Source organism: Gambusia affinis, linkage group LG20, assembly GCF_019740435.1.
Source record: "Gambusia affinis linkage group LG20, SWU_Gaff_1.0, whole genome shotgun sequence".
Taxonomy (NCBI): domain Eukaryota; kingdom Metazoa; phylum Chordata; class Actinopteri; order Cyprinodontiformes; family Poeciliidae; genus Gambusia; species Gambusia affinis.
In genome coordinates, this window is record NC_057887.1 from 19,955,600 (window position 1) to 19,982,616 (window position 27,017).

The 27,017-nt window shown below is 39.2% G+C and overlaps 1 protein-coding gene across 2 annotated transcripts in view; it reads left to right on the top strand.

The window, feature by feature from the left end:
• Nucleotides 1-8,697, top strand: part of svild (supervillin d) — a 48,661-nt gene extending 39,964 nt beyond the window's left edge. For both annotated transcript variants that reach the window (XM_044102286.1, XM_044102284.1), the window contains 15 exons: nt 223-359; nt 1,140-1,287; nt 1,383-1,528; nt 2,215-2,390; nt 2,599-2,734; nt 3,505-3,805; nt 3,896-4,050; nt 4,154-4,256; nt 5,186-5,393; nt 5,475-5,608; nt 5,695-5,850; nt 6,785-6,928; nt 7,246-7,358; nt 7,461-7,616; nt 7,697-8,697. In XM_044102286.1, coding sequence (XP_043958221.1) covers nt 223-359; nt 1,140-1,287; nt 1,383-1,528; nt 2,215-2,390; nt 2,599-2,734; nt 3,505-3,805; nt 3,896-4,050; nt 4,154-4,256; nt 5,186-5,393; nt 5,475-5,608; nt 5,695-5,850; nt 6,785-6,928; nt 7,246-7,358; nt 7,461-7,616; nt 7,697-7,783 — 2,300 coding nt within the window. In that variant the 3' untranslated portion in view covers nt 7,784-8,697. The remainder of the gene's footprint in view (nt 1-222; nt 360-1,139; nt 1,288-1,382; nt 1,529-2,214; nt 2,391-2,598; nt 2,735-3,504; nt 3,806-3,895; nt 4,051-4,153; nt 4,257-5,185; nt 5,394-5,474; nt 5,609-5,694; nt 5,851-6,784; nt 6,929-7,245; nt 7,359-7,460; nt 7,617-7,696) is intronic.
• Nucleotides 8,698-27,017: the final 18,320 nt, after the last annotated feature.

Sequence of the window (27,017 nt, forward strand, 5' to 3'; positions counted from 1 at the left end):
CCTTGCTTTCCTCCCTGCCTTGTGTTCTTACTTTTACTTTGTTCCTTCCTTCCAGTGTCTGGTATCTCCTAAAACCACATTAAAACCTCTTCCTCCCATTGTAGAAATACCTACCAAAAATATATTTTGAAAATGGCTGCAGGCAACTGAGAAATCTCTTATTTTAAATGAAAACCGTTTTGGGACCCTGGTTATGGAAGTGAAAGCTGCTGCCATCCGCAGGTCGGAGGCACATCCAGGTGCGCCTGGTTGAACCGACGGCGCGCTCGCTGAACAGTGGGGACTGCTTCCTCCTCATAACCCCTAAGCACTGTTTTATGTGGAGCGGAGAATTCGCCAACGTGATTGAGAAAGCCAAGGTACGGAAGCTCACACTGAATCAAACGCTTCAGAGTTCCCCAGAAGGGGTTTTCCCAACTTCTGTTTACATGTTTAGACGGGTAGCAGTTCACCTGATGAATCATCTCTATTAAAGAAAACCAGATCCTGCTGGAACATTAAACAAACAATAATGTTCACAAATCTCCTATTTGTTCTGTTTTTCAAGCTCCTGGATGTGACTTCTTTAGGCTTGTCAATACAATGGCAGCTATGTTCTCTATCTCTTCATCATTTCTACAGATGTTAGAAGAACAATGCGCAAAATATGAAAACCGTTTGATCAAAGTCGTGTTGTTTGTATTTTCAGTCTGATTCTATTTTATCGCATGCAGACAGTCTGCTGAGGACAATGCAGCAGAGCCAGCTCAGTAGCAAAAGTCAAACGTAGCCACTAAAGACTGTCATCAGGTTTAACATTGCACAACATAATATGACACACTCTGCAGACTTTACAGTAGTAGTTCGTAACACCTTCTGATAATGCTGCTAAACCCACATTTCTGACTTTGGACAAAAGGCATTCTTTGGACTAAAGCTGCTGATAGGTTTCAGCATTTTGTTTATTTCTATGAGACGCTGTATGTCAGCGTGGAATCATTGCACAATCTGACATGCCTCAGACTGATAGCAGACTGTCTGGCGCTAATCTAGGACAGGATTACGCTGGATCCAGCCTGCATGGACCACTTTGAAGATACCGACAGTAAATCCTCCATTTATGCCCATATATGATGTTAAGTATGCTTTTTATTGGCCAGGCATCGGAGATGGCATCTTTTGTTCAAGCCAAGCGGGACCTTGGCTGCAAGGCTCCCCAGGTGTCCATACTGGAGGAAGGCATCAACACTGAAAGCAGATGGGCCAAAGAGTTCTGGAGCCTGATAGGTGGAAAGACCAAATACAGAGGTATGAAAGCAAAACCTTCTGTTTTAGATGAACAGAATATGTAAACAGGTGGTGCCATTACTGACATACTGCATCTGTGCTTGTGCATGTAACAGGGGCAGGCGAACCAGAGGAGGACGAGCTCTATGAGAGTGGGGTGGTGGACTCTAACGGGGTTTACAGACTCCAGGGAGACAAACTGGTACCTCATGAAGACGCCTGGGCTTCCATCCCCAGTGTGTCTCTGCTCGATTCTAAAGAGGTAACGTCACTAACAAACGGATCTCTGTTAGAGATGCACCAATCAGTCAACTAGAGATCAGAATCAGGAGATTTTCCCTTGATAGATCTGCAGGTTAGATGCTGAAATATCATTTTTGGGGGTAATTCTTAAATACATTTTAGTATCATTCATAAAATAGATCCAAAATCTTAGGTTTGCACAATTAAAACCAAATGTTTACATACTCTTTCTAAAAATATCCCTTTTCAGTCATTTAGGATCATCAGTTGAATGAATTACTTCTAGCGCCTTTGTAACTAAATTAGTGCAATACTTCGATTCCCAACTGCTCCCTCCCTCCACTTCCTGTTTATTTGCTGTTTAAAATAGACACAAAATTTCTGCTTGCGATTCATTTTTTGACATGCTACAAATAGAAATAATTTTGGGAATCCTATCTAAACTAAAACGAGAAACTTTGTTTATTTTTTTTGTTATTATTTGACATATAATGCCCTTTGTATCAAAGAGCCTTTTGCCCATTTCTTTTCTCCTTGGCCTTTATCACCTGAATTATTCAGAATGAGTCAAAATCCTGTATCAAAATCTGACATGCATCTCCATCTCCTGATCATCGATATCGCTCATTTTAAATGTTTGTTGCTGTTTTTGTAGCTAAATTAACTTTTCCAATCTTCTTTTCTCCTGCTAAAACCACACACCAGGTTTTAGTCTTTGACTTTGGCAGTGAAGTGTATGTATGGCACGGAAAAGATGTGCCCTTGGGTGACAGAAAAGTAGCTGTCAAACTGGGCAAACAGCTCTACAGCGGCAGCTACGACTACAGCAGCTGCAGAGTCAACCCTCTGGATTCATCCTGCAACAATACGGACGTACCTCAGTGAGTAAGACGAGTTAATGACACCAGAGGACAAGATTCATTAAGATGATTACTCCTGCTACTCACCTTTGAGTTGTTCATAAACAGAGAAACATCTGCTGCATTATTTCATGTTTATTTGGTGCCCCCTACTGGTTAATCTGCTCCAGCACAGCTACATACACATGGCGGCATGTGTGTTTTAAGTTTGTTTGTGTGTGACCTACAGGAAGGGTGAGGGGCGTCCCAGCTGGACTCTGTTCGGCCGACTGTCGGAGCACAACGAGACGTCGCTGTTCAGGGAGAAGTTCCTGGACTGGGCTGAGAGGAAGAAAGAGGAAGCGGCTCAAACAGAGGAAGTCAAGGTAGATGAGACCGGAACGAGCCGTTACCAACCACACCAGTCATAAAGCTGATTGGAGTCAGTCATTATTACCACGTCATGGTTTGTTTCCCATCGTAGCCTGATCAGCTGTAGACATCAGGACACGTTTTGGTAAATTAATTGTAATAAATTACAGTACTCATTTTCAAATGCTGTTTTAGACAGAAAGCATAAATTATTTTGCTTTCACTGCCAACAATGCATAATTAAACTTGAGGGTTTTTTTGCTAATTTGTTAGCATAAAAGTGTCAGTAGTAAATTTAATCTAAACACAGGGCGATTTTATTGTTGTGTTGTCAGGGTTGTAAAAGTTAACAAATAAAATGATCAAAAATGAAGGACATTAAATTTAGCTAATTAATGTCCTTAAGTAAAAAAAATCCCCCCACACCGTTGAAATTAGAGAAATCAGAAAATGTGGAATATCGTATTTAAAAAAAATATTATCCATTATCATGGACACACAACATTTTACACATAAGCAGTAACGCATTTTGTGGTAATGTGTATTTGGAAATGTTTACTCTTTATTTTTCAATATTGAAATAATCTGCCAGATAAGCTTTTTCATCACTATTAAGAGATTATTCCCTTAAAGAAGCTACTGTAAATTGTTAAAGAGTTACTTATGAGTTAGTTTTGTCTTATTTTAAGTGTACTGAGATATTTGCACTAGAGGGCTTTGCGCCATCATTTTTTTGAATATGCAGAAACTAAACAAAAACCAAGTATTTCGTTGTTTTGCTCAGAGCCCGGAACATTCCACCCTGCGCTCGCCGCTCGACTTGGAGCTGCAGCCATGCGACGCCAAAGCGCTGCTGGACAATGAAGCCGACCCGGTGCGGACCGTCCTGGAGGGCGTGGACGTGCAGCGAGGCTACGGCCTGGTGAAGACCGAGGACGGCAGGCAGGCGGAGCTGGCCACCGTGGCGGTGGAGGCGTGGCACATCAAGGAGCACGGCGAGGAGGAGCTTCCAGAGGAGAGCGTGGGCCAGCTCCACGAGGGCGACGCCTACATCATCCGCTGGAAATACTCCATCACCACCCTCGGTGAGTCGCGTGAAAACAAGTCGAACCATCAGAAGGGAGAGCAGGGCAGGTGATTCACCGGGTCACGCTGGATTTTCTGACTCGTCTCAGTGGGGAAGCGGCAGAAACCTGGAGAGCTGAGCACAGCGGCTCCGGGCAGAGAGAGGACGGCGTGTTTTTTCTGGCAAGGCCGGCACTCCAGCGCCAGCGAGAAAGGAACGTCGGCTCTGATGACCGTGGAGCTGGGCAGCCACCGGGGGTCACAGGTCAGCTCATCACTAACTGTCAATAAAAACATTCAAACAGTTGATGCCTCCTCCTCTGAAAAGTTCAGACTTCCATCTGCTTGTTTCTGATTGGCCGGTGCAGGTGTTGGTGACTCAGGGTAAGGAGCCGCCATGTTTCCTGCAGCTTTTCCAGGGAGGATTGATCGTCCACAAGGGCAGCAGAGACGACGCTTCCAGCAGCTCAGGTACAAACGAGTCACTTCCTGATGCTGACAATGACAAACAACAACGTTTGAGTTTAGGATTTTTCCAGTTGGGATCAGTTTGCAAAAATACGTTAGAGTGGAAAATGGTGTTCTGGTATTCTTACTTTTTCCATTCATGTATCCTTTCTGTCTTTCCTCCTTCATATTTTTCCTTCCTTGTTTCCTTACTGTCCTCACCTTTTACTCTTGTTCCTTTGCTTCCTTTCTTTCTTTTCTTTTCAACATCATTTTTCCTTCTTCTACCTTTCCTATTTTTGCACGCATTCTTGCATTGTCCTTCTTTCCTCCTTGTTTATTTCTTTCTGTCTGTACTTTGTTCCTCCCTTCATTGCTCATATTCTTTCTTTTCTGTGCAAATCCTTTCTTCCTCCTTTGTGTCCCTACTTCCATGCTCATGTTCCTCTTGCCTCACTTCGCTCCTTCCTTCCATCTATCCTTCTTTCCTCATGTCCTTTCTTGTTTTCTTCCGATATTCCATGGGCCTTTATTTTCTCCTTCCTTCATTCATCTGTTCTTTCTCCCTCATCTCCTTTTATCCTTTTTCCCTCGTATTCTTGCTTTCCTTCTTTCTCCTGTCCTTGCTACCTTTGCATCCTTTTTTTCTCCCTCATGTCCTTTATTCATTTCTCATGTTGCTCTTTCCTCTAATCTATAGCTTCTTCCCTCCTCATGTACTTTCTTTCCTTTATTAATTTATTGTTTTTGTTCTTTCCTTGTTTTTTGTCTTTACTTCCATCCTCTGGTTTAAAACCCACAATTGTAGTTCATTGTGAACTTCTGTGTTTTACATTTTGAAGGACTAACAACTCTTCCTATTTTACTGAACCTTTCCATAAAAACACCTTGGAAGCTCTTCACTGAACTCCCATAACCTGAGTGCAGTACCACCCTCTGCTTGCTGCACCCAGGTGGTTGGAGGCTGTTTTGCGTCCGCGGCGAGGCCGAGGTGGAGGCCTCCCTGGTGCAGGTGGCGTGTGAGCGTGCCAGCCTGCGTTCTCGTGCCAGCCTGGTGCTTCTTAACGCTCAGAAAGCTCTCCTCTACTTGTGGCACGGATGCAAAGCCCAGGCAGACGCCAAGCAGGTGGCCAAAAGAGCAGCAGACAAACTGAAGCAGAGGTCGGATTTGGGATGAAACTGAAAGGTTTTCACAGCCTCACTGTCTCCTGAAGGGAACTCATAGCTTTGTCTCTCCTTCAGGTGTCCCTCAGAGCTGGGACTGAACAGCAGCAGTAAGCTGAAGGTGGAGGAGGTGGAGGAAGGCTCTGAGCCTGCAGAGGTTTTGGATGCTTTAGGCCCACAGGACAAGAAGGCTTACGACTGTATGCTGGAAGGTAAGGGAGGATGTTGGTGTGCTGGTGGGGAGTTAGCAATATGCTAAATGGAAGACATCATCGGTGATGGTGTGTTTGTTGTCAAGATCCTGGGAAGTACAACTACACACCCCGCCTGTTCCGGCTGAGCGCCAGCTCTGGGATGTTCGGATGGGAGGAGCAGCTGTACCCGGCCAGGGTGACGGAGGGCGTCATGGCGATGCCCTTCCTGCAGGAGAGCCTCTACTCCGCACAGCAGCCAGGTAACGCTCCAGCAGCTCCACTGCACATAGGAACAGCAGGCTGTTTTAGCATAAAACCAGCTTCACCACACTGAACAGTCCAGATATCTGAAATTGGTTCATGAATAGATGTATTGGTAAATTCAGATATCTTTAATTATATTCTGACTAATATAAACAATGTCAGATTTACCCTTAATTTATATAGGAGCTTTAATTCATGATATCTGCAATTAATTACTTACTCTCTGAAACATATATTTCAAACTGACTAGTCATATTTCTAATTAAAGATATTTTAAATGTATTTTTAGGTGGGAGATATATAAACCTGTAACAATTAACTGGATTAATTGAGATTAGTCAATTATGAAAAATCTGCAAAATGTGCAATTATTTTTATCTGATTAATCAATTAAACATAACAAATTAATTAATGACTAGGCCAAATTTAATTATAGATATCTGTAGCCATAACTTTGACTAGTTTGTTTTAAGATATCTCCAAACTATTCAGAGATTTCTTTAGACAGATTTTCTATTTCAGATATGTTGAATTAAGATTCTGACTAATCAGAGAGATGAAATCGATCTTATGTTGATATTTCCAGAGATATTTCTACATTTTTAAATGATATAAACAAGTCTTTATTTTCTGTATTTTAGTGGCTTGTTTCTCCTGGTGCTACTTCTCTTTAGTCATTAGTGTTTGTGTTAACTCTCAGGAACCACAAACAGGATCGGTCACATTCCTCCATAATGGAGGAGCAATTATCAGAAAGACAAACAGGAACATTCTTTGTAGCATTAAACCTGGGAGCTCTGTAACTTTACCTCCTCAAGTTATTCCTAATCTGACTGTCATGTACTTTCTTCACAGCAGCTGTTTTTAACCGTTATCTGTTTCTGCTGGAGTCCATCTTATGTTTTTGTTCTCATGTCATTTCTTCGTCAGCCTTGTTTCTCCTGGACAACCGCATGGAGGTGTATCTGTGGCAGGGCTGGCAGCCGGACGACACCCAGAGCACCGGATCTGCAAAGATGCGCTGGGACAGCGAGAGGAAGTGTGCCATGGAAACCGTGCTGCAGTACTGCAAAGGTTAAAGCTGACACACATGTGCATTTTGGCCCTTTGGCTCAAGTGAATTTTTAACTGTAATGTGCCAAAATGTGGAGAAAGAAATGCAGAAGTCAGCCATTTTTTCCTGGAATAAAGTTTCTTTCCCAAACAAAGGAGCTGATTTCATTTGGTTTTGTTTAAGTTTTTGTTTTTGTCAGCAGATAAAAATAAAACCACACACCAGGTTTTAGTCTTTGACTTTGGCAGTGGAGTGTTTTGGCTCATGATAATAAAACTTAATACACTTTTAAACCAAAACTAAACATTTCAATTGTCGTCTTTCTGCTGATTTCCAGAGAAGAATCCCCGGCGCCCCCCTCGGGCCTACCTGGTCCTCGCAGGCTTGGAGCCGCTCACCTTCACAAACATCTTCCCATACTGGGAGAAAAACACCAGCATCACTTCTAAGGTCACTAACAAATACTTCCTCCTCCTCATCATCATCATCATCCTCCTGTGTAAATGAAAGTTTTATATGAAATGTTTGCATGTGTGTTTTAACAAAATGCAGACTGGAAGCTCTAAGAGCAAAGTGATCCTGGTGAAAGAAGCTCTGTCCAAACTGAGCAAGCAGCAGTACTCCATCGAGGAGCTGACCGGGAAGCCTCTGCCGGAGGGAGTGGACCCGTTACGGCTGGAGGACTACCTGTCAGACCAGGACTTCAAGGTATCACACCCCCACTGTGCTTAATGTGTGTGTAAGAGAACCACGTTCTGATTTCTGTGTCCCGTTTGTTTTCCTGCAAGACGCTTTTCGAGATGAGTCGATTCGAGTTCAACGCCCTGCCAAACTGGAAGCAGAAGAACCTGAAGAAGAGCAAGGGTTTATTTTAAAACTGCGCACACACTCTCTGTTAATCTGTTTACGTTTTACTCTCCTTTGCAACTTTTATTACATTTTTATGCCTTGATTTTCTGTTTTAAAAAAATCCTCACAAAATGTAAATGTACAATTATGTGGTTTTACCTGTGCCATTTTGTTTGTGCTTTTCAGTCTCATTTTACATTTTAACCGATTATGTGCAATTAATCGTTTCCCTTCACACTATTATAAATATGTAAGATACTGTTAATGTTTGTTGAGGTTTACTCCGATGTGTTAATTATTGTTTGTGATTTAAAGCCTTTTTTTCCATTTTAACTGAAAGAGCAGGCTCTGTCAACAGGGGACAAGACTGCTCAGTAAAGTTGTCAAAACAGACCAGTTTGATTGGTTCAAACCAATCTTTTTGCTTAGATAACTAACTTTTTAACAATCTATTTTTTTATTCTTGAACCAACTAAAACACTTGTATTATTTGGTACTGAATATTAACTCTTTATTTGGGCTCTTCTTGACCTCCTTCTGGTTGTTTGGGACCAAAATTAAGCCGTCTGTCTTCATATACCATTTGTCTGTATTTTTTGAGCGCCTGTCTGTCTAAGTTTTTTTTTTTACCAAAATATGGTAAAATCTGAACTTTAGAAGCATTGCATGTGTTACATTGTGACTATGAGAGAATGTGTGTAAGAACCTGCTGCATAAACTGCCTGTATTAGAAAACTCAGTATCTTTGTGTTGAAACGCCACGAAAAAAACTGCCGGTGAGGTCTGGATTTGGACTTTAGTTTAGTTTGTTTTTTTGCAATGCTCTTTTCATTTGTGGCATTCTGTTTGTGATTAATTGGATCTCTATTACTGGTCAAGTCAGGTATGGGAATGAGATAATCAGTATTTCTTTTGAAATAAAAATATATATATATGTATGAAAGAAAAACTTGGAAGTGACTGTTTTTATTCGAACATCTAAACATTAATATATATGAACTTATCCACTCAATTTATAAACTAAAAACAGAGTTCACTGTTAATATTGATCAAAATAAGAGAATCAGATTAAATACAGAAAATTGTTTTCTTTGGATGTTGCTTTTCATAAAAACAAAAACAGTTGGTTTCATGAGTTAATGGAGGATATCTAAACATTTCTTTAAGGCATGTCAACAACTTGAAACATGAACAAGAACAATTGGTGAGCTGGTTAACTAGAAGGTTTTGTTTTGGTAAAAACAAAGCTGTGCATCACCAGACATTTCCAAAGGTGAAATGAGGTTTCATCTTGCAGGTTAGTTGACCGTTTCTGCAGTCTGCAGCTGTTCAGATAAAGTTTCTCTAACACAGTTAACTGAAACATTAAGGCTGCAGCCTGGAAAACAAAAAGCTGAAATATTCTGGAACTTAATAAGCTGCATTAATTCGCATTGCAAAGGCCTATAAACTCTAAAGCATCTAATATATGATAATCATTCATTGGTAAATTATAATTTCCATCCATTTTGTTGTACTGTCAAATGTCTTACAGGAAAGAGTTTTAAGAATATAATTTGCAATCATTTATGCACTTATTCCAGCCTTTTTCTTTTCCTGATTTTGCTGCTCTGTGATGAACGTAGAAGTGAAATGTTAATGGAAAATGTGCAGAACCGTTTTTTCCCCCATTAGGTTCAAATATATTTTCTTTGTTTTGACCGCCAGAGGGCGCTATTTGTCCAGCCTTTTAGCTGTAAAACTTTTATTTCATATCCGTGAAGCCTTACAGACTCATAAATCATTGACTGAAATTAAAACCTGTAAAAAAAAATTAAATAGCTTTGTCTCATGAATGCAGTGACTGATTATGAATATTGCCCCCTTCATGCATTGCAATAGCCGTTTTAAACAACACCTGCTTATTTAGGAATCCGTGTGTAAAGCCAAATGCTGGGGTGTTTTTATGCAGCTCATATGCACACAATGTGGAGGAGACTTATTTAAAAATCAAAGAGGTGTCCCTCTCTCCGCGTCCTCATGTCTTATTGATGCCAACAAGCATACGGAGGCAAAGTTATTCACACAACAGATGGCACGAGCCAGTCGGCGCTTCCTCTGAACAGCAACTGGGCGGCCTGTTTGTTTGTTTGTCATGTATCAGCTCTGCCCTGCCAGCATTAATCATCTGCATCACTCTGCCTCCTGCCTCAGGTGCTGCAGCGTCCCCACGCCTTGGCCTACATGTAGAGACACAGTGAAACAGCCAACACAAGCCACATCAGCTGGACGGCTCTGTGCCGGGTGTGAGATGAATGAGCTGGGACTTGCAGGATACTCAAATGGTTTCATTAGAACTTCAAATCCTGCCTGAAAATGAGCCAGAAGATTTCCTGGAGGTGCACTTTACCAAACCCTTTTTGTTTGTTTTTTTCCTTATGGATAGATGCAATTATTTGTTGTAAGTGAGCATATTATTTTGAAAAATGCACAATTTTCTGTTTGAGAGCACATTTCGGTGTTTGGAATAACTTCTCATTTAAAAACTAATGATGGAATATTACAAATAATCAAATCTCATTCAGTAAGTAGAGAACTTTGGGATGTGGTGGAACAGAAAATATGCAGCATTTGTAAAATTCTGTCATGTAATTGTGGACCAAAATGTTTATGAAATAGTCTGAAAACTACAGGAGCAGTAGCCAGATGTTCCTAATAAAGTGGCCGGACAGTGCATGTCAGCATAACTGTGTCTCCCTAAAAGTACTTAAAAAAGAATATAACTTTTAGCCCAACATTTAAAATCCATCCTCCAAGTGAATGTGAGAGAATTGGAATCTGGGATTCATGTGGGATTACAAATTTTTAATTCACTGCAGTCGTGAAATATTTTTATGTCACAGCCAGCAAACAGCAGCATCAGCAACTGGGCAGTGATACTTTTAAATTTGCAACTTTTCCAGAAATACCCTCTAGTAACTGGACCAAATGGAGTGATTTTGTTTTCCACGCCTGAGAAGCTCTGTGTACGGTGTGAATTTAGACATCTGCCACATTCTGACTGCCAGGAATCAGGAGGGACCTGGGTCTCATCCCAGAAAGATGCAGCAAATGCACAAAACATAAACCAAAAGAGATGAAAACAAAGTTAGAGCCTGAAAACCATCCAGTCCTAAACGGTCAAAGCAGAGATAAAATCTTAACTGAATTAGAGTAAGAGAAAGCAGGAAACCTGCAGAGAAATCACACAACATGTATAGTTGTGAATGTACCACCAAACTGGACTTTTTAAAATTTTTATTCTGTGGTTTCTTCAGTATGCAAGTGTATCTCTGCTGCTCCACAGTTATTAGATTTTCATTCTTTTTTTGTTTTGTCTGTGCATGTTTACTTTCCACAGAAAATACAGGAAGAAGTCATAATTACTCCTCAGAATCTGAAGACAGCTACACAACAAAATAATCAGTCTGTTTCCACATAGTGCAGTACACACACCTTACTGTACAGACGCCTTTAAAACCAGGATATATTACACACAAAGCCCTTCTAACTGGAAAAAGATTAAAAAGAGGAATCCTAGTTTCATGTGAGAAATCCGTGGCCTTGAAAAATGTATTGCGTGACCTGAGCGAAGCCCCCAATACAAACTGAAGGAATCCTGCAGTAACCTTGGCTGTTTGCATACCATGGTGTGTTTGCACTGAAGACAGTGGGTAAGAGATAATGTTGCTCATTAAAGTTTCTCCATGGCACATCTCCCAGTAGCGGTCTGACCTTTCATCTCTGCTGGTGACATGAATTTTCAGCAGAGATGAAAAGTTCTCACAGACCTTTGAACAATTACAACAGAAAAAAACCCTCTATGGCATCCAACACATTTTATCTGAACATTCAGTAACATTAGAGAGAAATGCCACCAATCACAAGAGTAAAATAAGGAACATACCTCCAATAGAACTAAATAACAACTTTAAAGGACACAAAATAGTTAAACACGGCTAAACACAGAGGCTACAAAGTAAATATTCACTGACATAATTCAACAGAGTTCCAGTCAATTGGTGCTACAAGTGTCACAATGACCAGAAGCGAGATCAAATAACATGTGTCTGGAAGGTCCAGTCAGTGGATCATCAGCATTCCTGGCTACAATTACAGCATGAATACAAATGCATCAGTCAGGGGATGGATACTGAAAAATCTATAAGGCTTTGAATGTCCTCTGCAAGTTTGGGTAAAGCCAGCAGCTTGAACAGCTTTGTGAGGGAGAATGAAGGAGTATTTTGCAGAAATCCAACATTTTTTTTTTTTGTGAAAGTCCAATTTTGTTCATTATGGTTTATTCACAAAAACAATAAATTGAGTTAAACACCTCAGACAGGTGAATACTTTTCAAATGCGTTGCAAAGCTTATGTGGAAAGAAAAGAACAAAAAGAACACAGCAGTTATAGCAACAATAAAAAAATAAAAACAAACTGTGCAGCACTTTTACTGCGCCATTATCACAAATTCCTTCAAGCACCTCTACAAAAAGGCAGGCTCTCCACTCAGCATGACATATGCTGGATAAATAGGAAGTTGAGATATTGCTTATGAATCAAACTATCATCTTAAATTGCACATGAGATAAAAAAAAATTGGGTACAATCATGAGGCAGTTGATTGTGTGTTGAGAGCATTAGATCTCCCTTTATTGTGTGATGGAAGCAGCAGAGTGTTATCAGAGCCGCAGAGAAGCCCAATGCTACAGGTACTGAGTAATAACAGTCAGTGCAATAATAAGGTTGGGCTGCAGGATAATAGATTTTGGAGTCAGTAAATTGTGTTTCCTGTTGCTGAGAAACAAAAAAAAAAAACAAATATCTTTTTTATGAAAGCCACTGCAACACTTTCATTCAAAGTACAATCTGGACCGAGTCTGACGTTCTGCGCACTTCAAGCAGAGTGTGATATTTTTTTAACATATCATTATTATCTACATAAAAAAATAGTATGTAGCATCAATTGATGTTAAATTCCAAAAAGTAATAAGATAAAAATGAAGTATCTCAACAGTAAACCACTTCCATGTGTTTTTCTCCGGTGGATTTGATATTTTCTGGAGGTATTTGATTAATCTCCACATTTGCAGCTGCAGAATAAATCACCAGACTGAATACTGGTGGGGTCTACAGTACTTTGCTGTGGATATTTCACTCTGTGTCGTTAACTCCAGTGGCTGCAGGTCTGGCCCTCTGTGCTTTCAAACAGTAATTTATACCCCACAGTGGATCCAAACAGCAGAAGCTCAGACCAATACAAACACCACCCAGACTGAAAGGGAGGACGTCAGTACAAAGCTTCAGAAGGTTAATAGATTGTTTTTTCTTGGGAAAACAAAAGATACTTATTAGAAATTGCGTCGTTGGTGGGTGTCTTTTTTATTTGAAAAATTTATCGTATTCCTGGTCATAAAATAATCGGAAATCTGTTTGGTCTAAAAACGACACAGAGAGGGGGAAAATCTGCATATTCTGGTTAGATCATCACTAAACTGTCTTATTTTCAAATAGCAAATAGCTCTTTGCTGCTGTACCAGGTTTTCAGTTGGACTTTTTTTTTATTTCATTACTTTACTATGAGGACAAACATCTTTCTGAAGGAGTGATTGCTGCAGGTCTGTGACACGATGCAATCTCCTGGGCTTACTTAGAAAACTTTCTTTACAAATTTGAATAATAAACTGAATTCGTCTGCAGTGCTTGTGATTAAATTGGATTGCATCTGAATTTGTCTGTCTGAATGGATTTAATTATTTTTCCAAAGTGCCAACCAATGATATTTGTTTTGAACTGGTGCGTTGTAATTCAACTGAATTTAATTAAGATGAGCAGGAGAGGCAAATTTAGGAGATAATTAACTAGAATCTGAATGCTCAAAATGGTTGACTTGTCAGGGGAGTTGGGCCAACAGATGAAACTTGATGGTTACACTATACATTTTTTAACAGTTTCAGCAAGCATATTCACAAGATCTTTAACTTTTGTTTTGGGGTTGGTGAATACAGTTTATATCAAAATTGCAAGACACAGAATCCATCTCCTTCCTGAACAAGACGAGGTTTATGTTTCCCTTATATCTTTTCTGATTTCTTTTGATTTTTCCAATATGTCAAAAATATCTACACGTGGCCTTTCAATAAATTCAAATGTTACAAATGAACCAGAAAACCTAACAAAACCATGGTAAGATAATTTATGCTTTCCCAAACTTACTCACCAATCATAGCATTTAGAAAATATAAATAATCTTTGTAATCTTAACTGAGATAAAACACGAACGGTTTAGTGAGATTTGATGCCACAGGGTGCACAAATGGTTTTCTGTCTTTTTGTAGTGTGAAAACATCGGCTTTCAACTGTATTTTCCGACTAATCCAGCTAATAATTATCTGACCACTAGGGGGTGCTACTCCGATGACGAGTAACACCACGCAAATTTGTCAACTTTTGCCACAAAAGATTTCAGTGGCGTTGCATCAGTTGCATCAAGCTCGATTTCTTTATTGACAAAGGAGCAGAGAACATTCCCCGAATGTCTTTGAGGTTTACAGAAGAAGCTTTTGCTTTTCTGCAGGCAGACGTTGGCGAGGATATGATTTATTAGCGGCTTTTGTTAACCGTCAGCAGTGACAGACAGATGATTCACCGCTTTTTGAGCGAGCAGATTTGAAGCCTGCGTGCTCTTTCCCAAACTGTTTCAAAGGCTGACCTCCCAGATGGGTTTGATGGTACAAACCATCTGGAACATCATGTTACTCATAATGAGCCCTCTATTACAATGCATAGTTATTGTATAGGGAGTGTGCCCACTACTTGTCAAGATTAAATGACAGCTCAGTTAAATCACCAAAAGCTAATGAGAGATAAGTGGGTGGTTTCTTCTTGTTGAGTTGGCTTGTAAGTGTTAGGTCTATAAATACTTTAAACATTAATTATGTTTTATGTGGAGCTGCAGTACCTACAGAAATATTCATACCATTTTAACATTATCATATTTTATTACAACCATGTGTTTTATTGAGTGGACAGGACAGGGAAGGAGGTCAGTTGTTGGGAAGGTGGATGGAGTCAAACCCGAATCCTACAGCCAATGGACTGATACAGATCAGACTGAATTTTTGAGCAGACATGTAGTATGTGGGTGAATATGTGACAACTTTAAAAAAAATATGCACTACTTTGTGTTGGTCTATCTTTTAAATTCATCAAAGTTTATGGTAGTAATTTAAACTGAACTGTTAGTAGTTTGATAAGTCACTGGCACAGAAGGACCACTACAAAGTTTATCTTTGATATAGATAAGAAAAAAGCAAGAATTTCAATGAGTTCTGCTCTTTTTCCTCATCTGAGTGCATTTAGAGCAGTGGAGCCCAAAGTCGGTTCTCGGGGGCACAACTGATTTAGAGATACAAGAGGGATCAGATCCAAGATCCATATAACCGCAGATGCTGTTTTGAGAATCTCTACAGCTTTTTTGAAGGTCACCAGCTTGTGTCTGACATATTTTTTTATTCAATGAAGACTCCTTTGGTTTTTTTAGGTATTTAAATTGGAGAAGACAGACAGGCGTGTAGTACTAGGAGAGGTGACCCCCGCGAGCCATTTGTATTGTCTGATTTGTTCTGTCAGCAGGTTTTTCCAGGCAGCAGATGGTGCCATTTTACATTCTACATAATGAGCTCATGTGTTTAACTACACATAGTTTCATCTAACTAAATAATAAACTATCTTTCCAATCTTTCCGACATGTTCATGACACCATCTGTACCCACAGGACAAAAACCCGTGAAGAAACGGTGAAACATACACATACATCTCCCTGTGACAGTATTGACCGAAACATCAGTCGTGCTTCCCACAGATGAAACAGGAACTGTGGATGACAGATTGATTGAAAGATCCCCCTCCTGCTCTTATCCATCATGTTGGCCCGTTTATCATCGTCTTGCTGCTCGTATCGTGAGCTGGAAGGAGGGAGGAAACCCTCACCAGTGAGGCCTTCAAGTGCACACAGCTGGGGCTCTAATGCAGCTCCCCTCGCGGCGATTTGTTCGGCTTGGGTTTAAGCTCAGTGTTATTTACCTGACCTTGTCTTTCTGAGCATAAAGGTGTCAGATCTGCTCCCGGTAATAAAGATGACTGAATCTTCTAGGCGCTGTTGGGGTTTGAACCGCTTCTATAATCTAATGGCAAAAGTTCTGCCAAGGATTTTTTTTGCCTCTGAGGAAGGCAGAAGGCTGGCCAGAATTTAATCTTTTGACATGATGGGATTTCTCTAAGTTTTTCTCAGATATGTCTAAACTGATGATCCAAGACGTTTGGGCATAATTTTTTGCGGATGTGTTTCCTTATCACAAGCTAAGTCATAAATGGGGAAACCTTACCTCCTGCAAAACTGGTTCACTTATATAATCACAATATATTATGAAATTATAGCAATAAAGGCATAAACATTTCATCTAAGACCAAAAAGACTTGGTCTATAGTAAAGATTTATCTACATTTCAGCTTCAAACTTACAAAATCACTGAGAATTAGTTGTAACCAAATCATCACAGGCTGGTAGTGGATAGACAGACGCACAATGACAACACAAACAGCCTGAAACCTTTTTATTTTATCCATTTATAACTCTTTCAGCTAAAAGCATCCCATAAGCAATCACTTCAAGATTTATCTTGATTCATGAAATATTATTCACAACATAATCATCTCCATCCAGATCTGTATCTTTTAATATAAGACCATTGCTGATACTGAGTCCCAGACCAATACTTAAAATAAAAGCCATGAATATGCTTATAGAGCAATAAACTACATTTCATTAATATCACATTGTCTATTTTATTGTTGCAGTTTTGAGGCACTTTTCTCACCCACTAGAGGTATCCATTTTTCTAGTGGGTGAGAAAAGTGCCTCAAAACTGCAAAGGTAAAGTAGACAATGTGATATTAATGAAATGTAGTCACACTACACACACTTCCATAGTTATGTGTACGTAAGCTAATAATTCCATATGCTTTACATAAGCACTGAAAACATTTAACCATGCACTCAACATCTACTGACTGCACTGACCACAATAATTATCTACCAAGATTGCAAAAATAATAATAATAAAAAATAAGAATAAGTAGTAGCTTATGAGAATGTAACCAGTGCATTTCCAGCTTCCTGTATGGGTTAGCTGTGCTGCACTACTTACATTAGCAAGTACAGGAACAGGAAGAAGTGGAGATTTAGTTTTCACTGTATTTCTTTTTCCATTTCTGTCAAATTCTGTTTCAATACCACAGTTAAAAACATGTTTGTTATTATTTAAGACAATCAAGAAAGACAAGGATTTCTGTTCTGTTTGGTTGTAAAATTCCTCATTCCTGATATCTGTGTTTCTGTCTGTGAGGTAGAAGAGAAACAAACAATTCAAATAGTTCTATCTTGGAGAGATGTAACTTAGGTAGATATAACAGTCTGCATATTACAAAAAACGTTTACATTGGATGTGTCATGTATAAAGTTATTAAATAAACCACAATCAGAAGCTCAGTTCCTGCAGTGTAGGTTTCCTTTGTATCACTTAAGACCAGATATGAGCTTTGTTAATCTGTAAACGGAGGCTGAAGCCCTGTGAAAATGTGTTCAAAGGCCAAGAAATATGTTTTGTAACTGACCTATAATTTCTTTATGCTGATGAGACTCGGTTTCGCTGCTCTGCTTGTTCCTATTAAAGGCAGACGGATTTCTTGTGCTTGCTGTCTAATCCTTGCTAAGCCTGCTGGCTTCTTTGACACAACTAAATGGAGTTGCCTACTGTTTCCAAAGGAGTGTCCTTGTGTAGCAAAGGAAACCAAATTACCTCTGCAAGGCTGCAGGTTCTCCTCAGCCGCCATTTTCTTTCTGCTCTCTTATTTTCAATCAGTCCACACACACACACAGCAATACATCCCCCCTACATAATATAGGAGCTGAGTTATGTCAAAATGACATTGTCAGGATTGTGTCACTAAGACTTTACTGGCATAACAAAAAAAATCAGAAGAAAATAAAGAGAAAACTACACATTTTCAAGAAATCATTCTCAAAACTAATTTCTTATGTTTTGATGCTGCTTTCTTCCCAGTATCCCTCCCTCTTCTGTTCACCTTAGCTTCATACTTCAGTTTACATTTATCGCTCTCTTTTAAATAGCAATTATATCAGGATAAGATATTCTGTTTGTTGAAAAACAGTTAAGGCAACCAACAGCTGGCTGTCTAAACAAGTTCATTCTGAAAGAAAAAGGGCAGAAAATCTAAAAAAAACAAAACATAAACCCTCAAAATGTCATGTGAGAATATCTTGTGTGATGTTCTTTGGACAAATGAACCAAAAAGTACATTATCTGTAGATAGAGGACATGTTTTGCATAAACCACTTACAAGTAAAGTATTGCAGCAGGGAAAACTGTCATGGCTTTGGGATGCTTTGCTGCAGCAGTCGGCTATTAGACTCATAATTTATTTTTTTACAAATAAATTATATAAACAACTGGGTTACACAACCAAACAATATTTTTTTTTTCTGCACTGTGCAGCCACAACTTTTCCTTTTAACTAGAAGTTTAACAGCCTAACCAGTAATTATCCTGACACCTTTTTAGGAAACTGCAGTGGAGGGGCTTACACTGCAAGCACAGGTCATTCTCATTTGAAACATGTTAAAACTGAGTGCAGTGTAGTGTGTGTGTGTGTGTGTGTGTGTGCAGAGGGTATGTGTTTTGAGGCCTTCCTCATCTGTTTTGTACTTCAAAGCTTTGATGTTTTTTCCCAGATTAGAGATTCCCTGATGAGCCTCTGTTGTGGTTCTATTTTTTCATTGCCTTACAGCAATCTTAAAAATGTTATAATTCCACAGCATACTGTACGTATGTTTCTCCTGCGGTTATACAGAAACTCACTCTCCTACGCAGATGCTGTGAAATTGCTTTTACTGTTGTTTACCTTTGCCTGCGATGCTCTCTGCGCGCTCACACACATGCGTGCACCCGCACACACACACCCGTACGCCGCGCTGCCATTACTAAAAATGATCTGAAAAATATTCAAAACCATAAATCAATCAGAGCACTCTCAGCTGGTTTTCAGTGTCACTGCAGGTGCTTTGCAGAGCAGCGGCACGTCTCTCACTTTCAACTGCATTTTCTCTCTTCTCTCCCCTTTTTCACTTTTTTCCGGTTATTTTAATTCTCTCTTCCAGTTCAACCAACCTTCATCCTTCCTTCGTCCTGCCCTCCAACTCGAGTCATCGACAATCAGCTGCAGTGGAAAGGCCATTTAACTCGGTCGCACTTCCCTGTAACTGAGAGTCATAGGTGCTGTTTGGGAGCACTGAAGGGGTAAATGAAATGGGTTTATGTGGAACTGCCTGGGTGCTTTAATCCCTTACTAACAAACTCTGATCACAAAGGAGAAATCTGATCTTGTTTGCTTCTGCAAAGAATGTCAGCTTGTGATGCATTTGTCAGTATTTTGTTGCGATTTTATGTGATGAGTCAATACAAAGTAGTGTAAAGCTTTTTATATCTTGAGATTTTTTTCACCCTTTCTCTTTTGCAAAATAACTGAAGCTCAGATTGGATGGAGAGTTGAACATTCCTTTCCTATCATCACTACAGATTCTCAGTTGAAGCTATATCAGGACTTTGACTGGGCCATCTTAACAACAGGGGTGTGCAAGACTGGGAATTTTGGTATTGATCCAATAACAAGTAAATACACAACAAATTCTCAATTCTTAGACTCTGAAATATCCACAGCACTATTTATAATACTGATACTTTTTTCTTGGATGGTCTTTTTTTATATATAATTTGGTCATTTGACTTCAGTTAGTTGATTATGATTCTAATAAAAACAAGGGTAAAGACTTTAGGTTTAAGTTCATGTCTGCGTTTTGGTACTATCAACAAAATACAAATTCCTGTACATGTATTACTTTTTCGCCTGGAAAGCTGAAGACACGCTGAAAGGTTTTTAATGAGGAAAGCATAAACTCCACCATCGTGACATCAAACAGTCGTCTGTTTCCCTCAGCCCCGAAGTTTCTGTTATTTCCTTCAATAAACTACAATTTTCTTCCACCAAAAGTGGATTTTTCTCTGATGTGTTGCCTTCCATCCCTGTTACAATTTCATCTGTAGCACCAATATGGGCTTAAACAGAAAAAGTAGAAAGATAAAAAATCCAGGACCTGATGGAATGCTTTCATTATCTGCTTTCTCCCTAATATTTACACATTTTCTGTTGATTTGTTTCTGCAAAACTCTCTGTGGTTTTGTATACTGTATATCCCTGTGATGCAATAAATGGAACACAACAGCAGAGATATTCAATGAAAGTCATTTTTGAGATTGTCTCTGGCACTTGTTGTTCCTGATTCTCGTTTTTTTATTTTAATTTTTTTATTGTTATGATCTCTCACCTCATCGCAGTCCATCAGCACGATTTTATTACAAGATGGGGCAAAAAATCACTGTGATCCCACCACCGCTTCCAACCAGGGGGAGTTTCCAGTAATGCCGCTCATCCATGTTGACATATTTCGAGAACAATCTGTGTGCCTGTCAGTGGGTTATAAAAAACATTCCTGCTGTTTTACAGCCTCCTGATGGTTTCACCTCGTGCTGCCTGGTTGCTTCTACTTTGCTCCGATCTGTCTCAGCATGACCCCCGGTGTCTCCCTCTAATTTCCATGTGGTGAAGAAGACTTCTCTGTGGAGTTCACTTGATAAGTTAGACAAAGGGTTTAGAAGAAAACACAAGTTTAAAAGTTTTTAATTCAACTTTTACGGATGGCTCCTGTGCCTGAACACACCAGCACTTCTGTTAAATGACAAAAACATTTTCAATTTCTTCCTGTTCAAAGCCAAACGTAATCATCTTATCATACTGCTGATATCAATATTTTTATATTGCAGATTAGGAATCATAAATTTTTCCTGTGTCGCTCTTTGGACAGGAGTAGCTCAGTCTTATACTTCTATACTGGAGCAAAATTATCTGTTTTTGTGATGTAAAAAATTTCAGCACCATGATGAATCATATTAGTTTCATCCACCTTCTGTGTGATGTATACCCGTATTATTAAACAAGAAAATGCAACAAAAACTAATAGCTGTAATAAGCAGCCACAAATACTTCCATTAGCCACTTTGTGATTCAGTTCCAGTATTCGGTCTAATTGAGTTCACGTCTGCTATCAGGTTTGATCAAATCTTATTCGTCTAAAATGAGGTTTGTCTGAAAAAGTGTCACGTTTGGTTGTTCAGGACGACCCAAATACAGAAAGCATGCAGATGAAAGAGACTTTAATGAAAACTTCACCAAAAGGAAACTTACAATGAGCGAAGAGAAGAACAGAGATAAACATCTGTCTGATTATGGGACAATTCATGTGATTCAAAAAATGCAAGGAGAAACCTGGCATCCGTTTTAACAAATTTCTTTTTCTTTTTCTTTAAAAACATGTTTTTTTTCCCACAATTACATCATGTAAACACAAACATCTACTGACAGATATAATGAACTGTCTCCTGATCAGGAGAAATGAGTCTCTGTCTGTTGCCGGGCAACCTTAATATGACGGCAAGATTTCAAGATTTCATTTTCCACACATAACAACCCTGTGAAATGGCAAATAGACGGTGACATTGTCATTTGTCCCCTTGAAATGGAGAATGGAGGAATGAAATAGAGCGTGTTAACTTGTGAACCTTCGAATGTGGATTTTTTTTAACCTTTGAACAGAACAAAGACATGGTGTCTCCCTGCTTCTCCTGGTATAGTTCAGATATTTTGCTGCAGAGTTTCCAGGTGGTCTTCTTGTTTGGTTTTTAAAGACTTGTCATCACTTTGAATTTCCATTCTCTGCAATAAGACCTTTTCTCAAAGTCTCACTGATTACCGCCTTACTTTGGCTGACATCTGTAGAAGATGTTTGTGAGTCAGCGTTTTACAAGAAATTAAATCAGGTTCAAATTGTCATTACTTTGGGTTTTATGCCCTTCAGTTTATTCAGGAATAAAGTTGTACAAAAATAAAGTTGAAATAATAGAAGAATAAAGTCTGAATTCGCACAAAAATAAAGTTGCAATATTATGACTTTATTCTTGCAATTCTACAACATTATTCTTGTGTTATTTATAACACAGGTTTATTGTCATATGACTATATTCTCGTAAATGTTTGTATTTTATTTTATTTTTCTTAATATGATCCTAATACTGTGTCACAGGTTGCAGACTAGCCAAAGAATAAGATAATTATCAATAAAATTATCAGTAATTGTCTAATACTTGGGAGTAAAATGGAGGTTTGAATTTGGCTCAAGTGGGCTGTAGTCATGGAAACATGAATACAACAGTAAGCAGGAGGAAAATGTGGTTTGTTCTTTTTTTGTTTCACATTCCTAATCTCTAACTGTACCTTCGACCTGCAGTGCAGCTGAAGGTCGCATGTTTCCCAATGTGGAGCAGCAGATTGGAAAACATTGGAAAACTAAAAGAAATCTTAGAAGTCCTTCGCAAATAAGAGCAGGTTTGATCTGTCAGAACTAAATCTGAAGATGGGAAGAGTGGGGGTGTTAATGTACAGAACAATGTCACTTCAGTGTTTTGTAATACTTAGAGTCTTCCATGTGGTGAAATGGAGCAGAGCTAAAAAAGGTCAGCAGCTCATGTGTAAGAAGTGCTCCTGCTGCGTTTCACTGCATTCATGTACACCTCCTCTCCTCTCTGAGCCACTGATCCCTCCACAGGAGGCTCACTCTGCCCAGACTATCCATAACACACTCTCATTGAGACAGATGAAGCAAACTTCCCTGCATATAACATCTTTCTTCTCCTCAGAGTTTCTGTGCTGGGAAGCTGCGAGGGAAACTGATACACACACACACACACATTCACACTCTCACAACACATTGTCTGCGGATAAACCGATTAAATTGCTCACAGCTAAGCTACACCTGGACTGTGTACTGTTTAACTATCCATGCACGTTTGTGCTGGGATCCTTGGGCTAAGTAAACATGACGCTACAGAGATACAGTGGACTCAGTGGGGATCTGGAGACGATCATACATCATCCTAAAACTGCTCTGAAACCTGGTCAGAATGCAGATCAAGCAAATCATCAGCTGCTTTAAATGGCTTTACTGTTCATAACCCAACTAGAAACACTGGTTATCAAAAACCAAACAACTTCCGTGAAACTCATTTTTAATCTGAAGCTTCATTAAAACCTTTTTTATTGGGGTTTTAAAACTGGTATCGCTAATAAACAGCAAAGATTACCAAAAAAGATTATCATTAATATTACGTTGATGTGATCATCTGTGCTGATGAGGGAAACTGCAGAAATGAAAACACATAAATCATTACTACTGCAAGACCACTCACAATCTACACATTGTTCAAAGGCAAAGTTACAAAAGAGCCAAGAGGAAGATTATGATGCTGTTATTAGTATTTGTTGTCTAATTAATGATCCTATGATAATTTTGAGGACAGTTTGGAGGCAGGGAAGGAAATAAGAACTTTATAGATCAAACAGTGAAGGTTGTTGTCACGATCTTTGGATGTTATTTCTGTTCTATAGATCTCTCCATGTTCATTTAATTTCTGTTTATCATTGTTACTAAGGTGTCGCCATGTTAGTTCATTCTCCTGAATGAACTAACATGTTCATTCTCTTAGCTTATTCTTGAATCCTGAATCTGATGACTCCAGAGAATAAAAACCTTGTTAGGAAATTATTACTACCTCACTATCACAGTAATCCATCCCAACCTGCAGGTGGCTAATGTAGCACTTAGCAGCCAGGTGACAAAAAACCTCTGAGTGTCAAGCATCTGCTAATGAACTGAATTTACAGCGGCGTGTTTTCTTCATGATCACCATCAGTTTCTGGAGTATTAATCCAAAGCTTTTGCAGAGTTTCAATAATTCAGGTTAGGGTGATTTTATATGGAAGTCACAGTATTTTTAATTTTTTTTTTATTTTAGAGGGTGAATCTACAAAAACACCTAAATTTTATGGTTGGTATAGAAAAGCTGAGTAGAGGAAAATATTTGCATACCTGGTATAAATAAGTACAAAACAGAAGTCCAGAAATATCCAGACACATGGAATCAGGAACGGAGTAGCATGTTTGTGTCAAAGCTTAACAGCCAATAAGAACCATTTGTACAGAAAAACGAATTACAGGGGCAATTGAATAAATACTAGAGTTGGAAGTTGGAAAGCATGAAGACTAGAGGTGGTTGAATCGATCTGTAGTATTGACCTCAATACCAAGTCGGTAATGTCATTTTAATAGATCTTTCTAACACATTTTAGATATCTATATACTTTGCTCAATTTCTGTCCAAGGTTTGAAGTAAATAATTCAGAGAAGAAAAAAAACACAAAACTGTAAAGCTCAAAATCTTGATCTTTACATTTTTATCAAACTTAGATAAAAAGTGCCTGTATCAGTACTGGTATCAGAAATCTGGGCTTGTATCGCACATCTTATGTGAAGACCATGCAGCATCGAAGAGAAAACAAATACAACCTCATGTCACTGAAATATCAATGTAAATTCCCTTTATTTCAATTTCAAACTCATATTAAGGGAGTACTTCAATATTAAATTCAATATTTTATGAATGGGGTTCAAGTGAGGCCAGTTTGCTGACCAGTCTCTTTCCACTGGTCGTTAAATCAGGAAGTATATTTGGATGGGTGAGCAGGTGCAAAGTCCTGCTGGAGAATTAAAGTATCTCCATAAAAGCAAATCAAATCATCACTGGACCTCAAGCAACATGGATTCTGCCTCTTCCCACTCTTCCTCCAGAATCTGGAGTTTTTAATTTTCATTAGAAATATAAAATGTATTTTCTCTTCTTCTATTTTCAATAGAAAGAAGCCCTTTCAGAGCATCTCAAGCCACAGTGAATCTGTCCCCAGTCCAGACAAAATGTTTCTGTGATTGTTGTTGGGTTTTAATGAAATCAATAAAAAAGAAACAAACAAAAAAAAAAAGAATCTGTATGTCATTTCAGTGTCCATTTTTTCAAGTGTCTCCAGCCTCGTTTGCAGCTTCAGTTGTATTTAGAGGATTAAAGTCTGAAACAATGCAATCGATAGAAATTAAAATAGTTGCCAATGGCCTCTGCCTTTTTGTGCGTTGCAGGGAAATTGAGCTTCCATTTCCGGAGTAGTTTTAATGAAGCAATCATTAAAGTGAACGTCAGTGAGGGAAATGAGATTTTTAATATTAGCTGAGCATGATGTGGGGATGGTCTCGTTACTCCTGAGTGATAATACATTCTCTCCATAGTTCTTGTAGAACATAGAAATTATTGCAGCTTGAATTTATTGCTATGTTTTAAGGCCTTTTCAATATTTTACAAATTCCATAACGTAAGAAAAAAAAAATGTAATTAGTACTAATTTGAATTAGAAAGAAAGATGCTAATTTTCATCTTCTTTGCACAAAGAATCTCTTGGACAAAGTTAGTTTTCTTCCAGTTAATGAAAATTACGTTAAACAGCCAATATTTTTAACTGTCCTTTGTGAACATATTCTGAAGTTTCTTTCTTTAAAAGCTTCTTGCAGGTGACATCCTCTGTACCAACACAGGAACTCGGTCTGTTTGTGGTTCTGTGACCTTCAGGGTGAACCGAGGCGTCACGTTGTACAGTAGCTAACACGCATGTGTTCCTCCTCGACAGAGTCGGGAGATTTGGAGGGATGAGTTGTTGTATGAGCGCCGGCACAGGCAGAACGTCTCAGCCATATGGTGGGACTGAAGCAGCTGATTTACATCCCACATGTGTGGAAAGGAAGAGCGTTTCCTCTCGATTTTGTCTTCTTTTATCATCTGAACCGCTGACTCAGTGTGGAAACCCGGGTGTCTGTGTCGGTCCGGGTGTGGACGTGAATGCGAGTGCGTCTTGTGTTTACCAGATGGAGCTCTTGACAGCTAACATTTTCGGGTGTGGGAGAGTGAGAGGCGACATTGAAATGATGTCACGGAGTCCTCTTCCTGTCTCTTCTTAATTAAATAAACTCTCTCCCTGTCTCACTCTAATTCCATCAGATCCGGATCCCCTCACGTGCATTGCAGAGGCAGGTGGTGTGTGTGTGTGTGTGGGCGTGTGCGTGTGTGTGTTTGTGGCGCATGGGGCTAAACATGCAGAGAAAGACAGCGAGTGAAGTAAATTCATGGCCTTCCTCGTTTGACAAATGACTCTGTCAGCCTCTGGAAGGGCAGCGGCCCTCCATCGACCCTCAAGGTGCCCTTCCAACACATTCAGCTGTGACTGAGACAATCGAAACCACAAGTGCAAGACGTAGTTAACATATTTGTGCCTTGCAGCAGGTCTTGCTGCTGAAGGAGGTACATATCAAACAGCTTTTTCTGGGAAGATTTGATTGAGTTTTTGTTGGAGACCTGAGTTTTAGAGGAGTAAACCCATCACAGATCAGAAAAAAACTCTCCCTTGTGAAAATAGTAAGCTCTAAAGTGAGTGTTTTCCTTTTGCTAAAACAAGATTTAATAATTGCACCAGATGAATCTTTAGGAATTACAATAAACCCAGTCCTGTTTTGATAAAGCTTGCAGTTCGAGCCATTAGCTTGAACTGCAAGTGATGGCCACTTTTCTTTGCTCGGCTCTTGAGGTTATCTCTCTCTGTTCTCCATCTTTAAATAGCTTCTAATACTTTGTATCATTGACTTTCAAAAAGTTTGATAAATGTGTTAACTGTCTCTCTTTCTTCGATGAAGCCTTTTTTGGAGATATTGCTCTCAATCAATCCTAAAGAAATCAATCTTAGCTCAGTTCTTCATCTACGTCACTTTCTTGGATGATACCATGAATGGCCATATTACTGTTGTCACCTCCATACTCAGCCATTCTGTATTTAACTGTATCACTTTTCTCTTTGTCAGAACTGTTGCTGTCAATTATTGTTGTTTTTTTTTCCTAAGAGAAAGTACAATCAGCTCAGTCCGGTGTTTGTCTGTGTCTCTTTCTGGTTCTGTATGTTATTCTTTCCATAGAAACTGATACTGGTTCAGTGATTTTGTATTTAAGAACATCACTTTACTGGAAAAGGCCATTAACAGCACGATTGATTCCAATTACACATGTACTCACTTTGTGTTTTGTTCCATAGAAAGTACCTCTGGCTCAGTGATTTTGTGTTCAGCTC